The 3,430-nt window shown below is 38.5% G+C and overlaps 1 protein-coding gene across 1 annotated transcript; it reads left to right on the top strand.

Annotated features, from left to right (window-relative positions):
* Positions 1 to 581: 581 nt before the first annotated feature.
* On the top strand, positions 582 to 3,377 carry LOC107057914 (leucine-rich repeat receptor protein kinase EMS1-like; the record flags this gene model as incomplete). Its single annotated transcript, XM_015303046.1, has 4 exons — positions 582 to 878; positions 944 to 1,490; positions 1,564 to 1,635; positions 2,193 to 3,377. Coding segments are annotated over exons 1-4 (2,101 nt in total), but the record flags the coding sequence as incomplete, so codon positions are not given.
* Positions 3,378 to 3,430: the final 53 nt, after the last annotated feature.

The raw sequence follows: 3,430 nt of genomic DNA, 5'->3' as shown, positions 1-3,430 counted from the left end.
TTTTATGGTGGTGGCCTAGGTGGGGGTGGCGTAATTTATTTTATTTTTTTAATGGAAAGGGTTGGGTACGGGGTATGAATAGGGTAAGAAGAAAAAACAAAAGAGTTCATAACCTAAAAGTTCAGAACGTTATGCCTTAAAAGAAGTTCATAACCTAAAAGTTCCTACATAACTTAGTTCAATTTCACAATCCGCAAAGTTATACCTTAACTTAGTCTATACTAAAAACACTCAGAAAAAGCCTACATACGGCAAATGATATTTCTCAATTTTTCATGTCATAGAAATGGCAAAATTTCCATGAATTCAGAATAGTCAAAGCAAAAGGAAAAAGAAAAGTATTGGAGGAGGAATTGTCAACAAACTAAAAGTAGAAAAGCAGAGAAATTTCCTCTTATCCATCCCCTTTGAACAATGAATGAATATTATTTCCATTGACAAATTTCACTAACACAACTTGAGTACTGAAAATTGACACTCTTTAAGTCTTCACCAAAAAAATACTCAATTAAATAGATCATTTGCCTTGTCCATTCTTGGTTAGCTCAATAAGGAAAAAGAGTTATAATTGTGTTATAGTTATGAGAAGAAGTTGCGATCTTCTCATTGCTCTTGCGGTTTTCATTCTGCTCCATACTTCACTATCTACTATTCCCAATATTAGTACTGATGAAGCTGCTCTTCTTGCCTTCAAATCGCACATTTCTTCTTTTGATCCTAACAATATCTTAGCAGCCAACTGGTCTTCTTCCAGACCAGTTTGCAGCTGGATTGGCATCACTTGTACCTCCCAACACCATAGAGTTGAAGCTTTAGACATTTCTAACATGCAACTTTATGGTACCATTCCTCCACACCTTGGAAACCTCTCATTTCTCGTTTCCATTATAATCAACAACAACACTTTCCATGGGAGTTGCCAAAAGAGTTGGCTTATTTGCAGAGGTTGAAACTGATCTTGGTCAGAAGTAATAACTTTACTGGTGCCATTCCAACATTTCTAAGTCTGTTACCAAATCTTCGCATCGTGCATCTTTCGAGTAACCAATTTTTCGGTGAAATCCCATCTTCCCTTTCCAATATAACACAGCTGCAAGTGTTGGATATATCCAAAAAATTTCTTGAAGGAGAGATCCCTCAAGAACTCGGTGATCTTCATCACATGACTTTGTTCAATCTGGAAAATAACCAGCTTACTGGCTCTATACCACCATCAATCTTTAACATTACAACAATGAAAAAGATTGGTCTCACCTACAATAATCTTACGGGTAAGCTTCCAGCAACTATATGTGACCATCTTCCAAACTTGGAAGAGCTTCACCTCTCAGCCAATCACATACATGGCGTTATTCCACCAAACATAGGAAAATGCAGAAAGCTCCAAATCTTGTCATTATCTAGAAATGAGCTCACTGGAACTGCACCAAGAGAGATAGGCAATTTAACGGCACTTACAAGCTTATACCTTGGAACTCTGCATCTGGAAGGTATTATGATACTTACTTTCATTTTTATCTTCTGCCAAATTGGTACTAATCATGTATTTTCCTCACTTGACAGGAGAGATTCCAGCAAGTATTTCTAACATGTCAGAACTGCAGAACCTAGGATTTGCAAGAAACAGGCTTTCAGGTAATTGTTGTGTAACAAAGAATCTGAAGTGTTTATGTAAATATATGACATTTGAGCCTAACTCAACCCCAAAACCTAACTCATAAGGGGAGGATTACCCAATTCCATAAAATCTGACCACCTGTCTATTCCCCAAACAATGTGGAACTTTTAGCCACTCTAACTCCCCTTTCACACCCAGGTCCAACTGGAGCGAGGACCGGCAGCCCAAAGGGGATGGCCTGACCCAGATACCATGTAAAGATACGACATCCTCTCCTCATAAACTAGCTTTTGGAGGAGAGTTATGCCCATGTGTCATATCTTACATGGTATCAGAGCCACGTCCATCCTCGTTTGGACTCCCAGTATTCACTCCAGTTAGGCCTAGGCAAGAAGGGGTTGTTAGAGAGGTTAAAAGTCCCACATTTGTTGGGAATGAACAGGTGGTCTGCTTATATGAACTTGGGCAATTCTCACTCATGAGCTAGCTTTTGGGATTGAGTTAAGCCCAGGTGCCATATTTTTACGTTCTCAAGTTCTAACATGTCAACTCATATATTTCCCCCTCTTGACAGGAGAGATACCAATGGAACTAGGTTATCTTCAGAAACTACTGTTTCTGTCATTAGACACAAATGAGTTGACTGGTTCTATCCCTGCAAGCATTTTCAACATGTCAGCACTGCAGATCTTAGGAATTGCAGAAAACAGGCTTTCAGGTACTCTACCTTCAGATTTAGGTCGTGGAATGCCCAACCTAGACGGATTCTATTGTTATCAGAATAGTTTGAGTGGTTTTCTCCCTGCTTCTATCTCAAATTTTTCAAGACTCAGAGTACTTGAACTCTCTTATAACAGTTTCACAGGCCCAATTCCTGAATCAATTAGTGACTTAGAATACATTGAGGTTTTGAACTTAGGGGCGAATAATTTTGTCAGCAATTCAGCATTGAGCTTCTTGACATCTTTGGCAAACTGTAGGAAACTGAAAGAAATCACTTTTGCCGAGAATCCCTTGGACGGTTTTTTGCCTGCCTCCATTGGAAATTTCTCTGATTCTCTGCAAATTTTCCAAGGATGGTATTGTAAACTGAAAGGCTTCATTCCCGGAGAAATTGGCAATCTTACCGGTGTGATAAAGATGGATTTGTCACAAAATGAGTTGACTGAATATATTCCAAAATCCATCCAAGGCTTGTCGAACCTTCAAGAACTTAACTTAGGTGGCAACATGATAAAAGGAATCATACCAGATGTTATCTGCAATTTATATAATCTTGGAGCATTAAATTTGTCAGGAAATCAAGTTTTTGGTTCCATACCACCATGCTTAGGGAACATTACCAGTTTGAGGTATCTTTATCTAGCTAACAACGGGCTGAATTTGAGCTTACCTTCAAGCTTGTGGACTCTTCAAGATCTCATAGAATTCAATGTTTCGTCCAATTTATTAAGTGGGAAAGTTTCTATGGAGATTGGAAATTTAAAGGTTGCAACACTAGTTGATCTGTCAAAAAATGATTTTAGTGGTAAGATCCCTAGCACGCTAGGGGCTCTGGATAGATTGATGAAATTTTCTCTAGCACATAATAAATTAGATGGGCCTATTCCAAATTCATTTGGCAAAATGCTGGCCTTAGAATTCTTGGATTTGAGCAATAACAATCTTAGTGGTGAAATTCCAAAGTCATTAGAAGCTCTCGTGTATCTCAAATACTTGAACTTCTCATTTAATGAACTCAGTGGAAAGATTCCCACAGGTCTAGTCCTATCAAAGCTGCTTCACCTACTTCGAATCAACCAACTGGAGATC

Source organism: Solanum tuberosum, unplaced genomic scaffold (assembly GCF_000226075.1).
Source record: "Solanum tuberosum cultivar DM 1-3 516 R44 unplaced genomic scaffold, SolTub_3.0 scf00406, whole genome shotgun sequence".
NCBI classification, from domain to species: Eukaryota; Viridiplantae; Streptophyta; class Magnoliopsida; order Solanales; family Solanaceae; genus Solanum; species Solanum tuberosum.
Note: the sequence above shows the minus strand (reverse complement) of the source record. Positions and strands in the feature narration are given on the sequence as shown.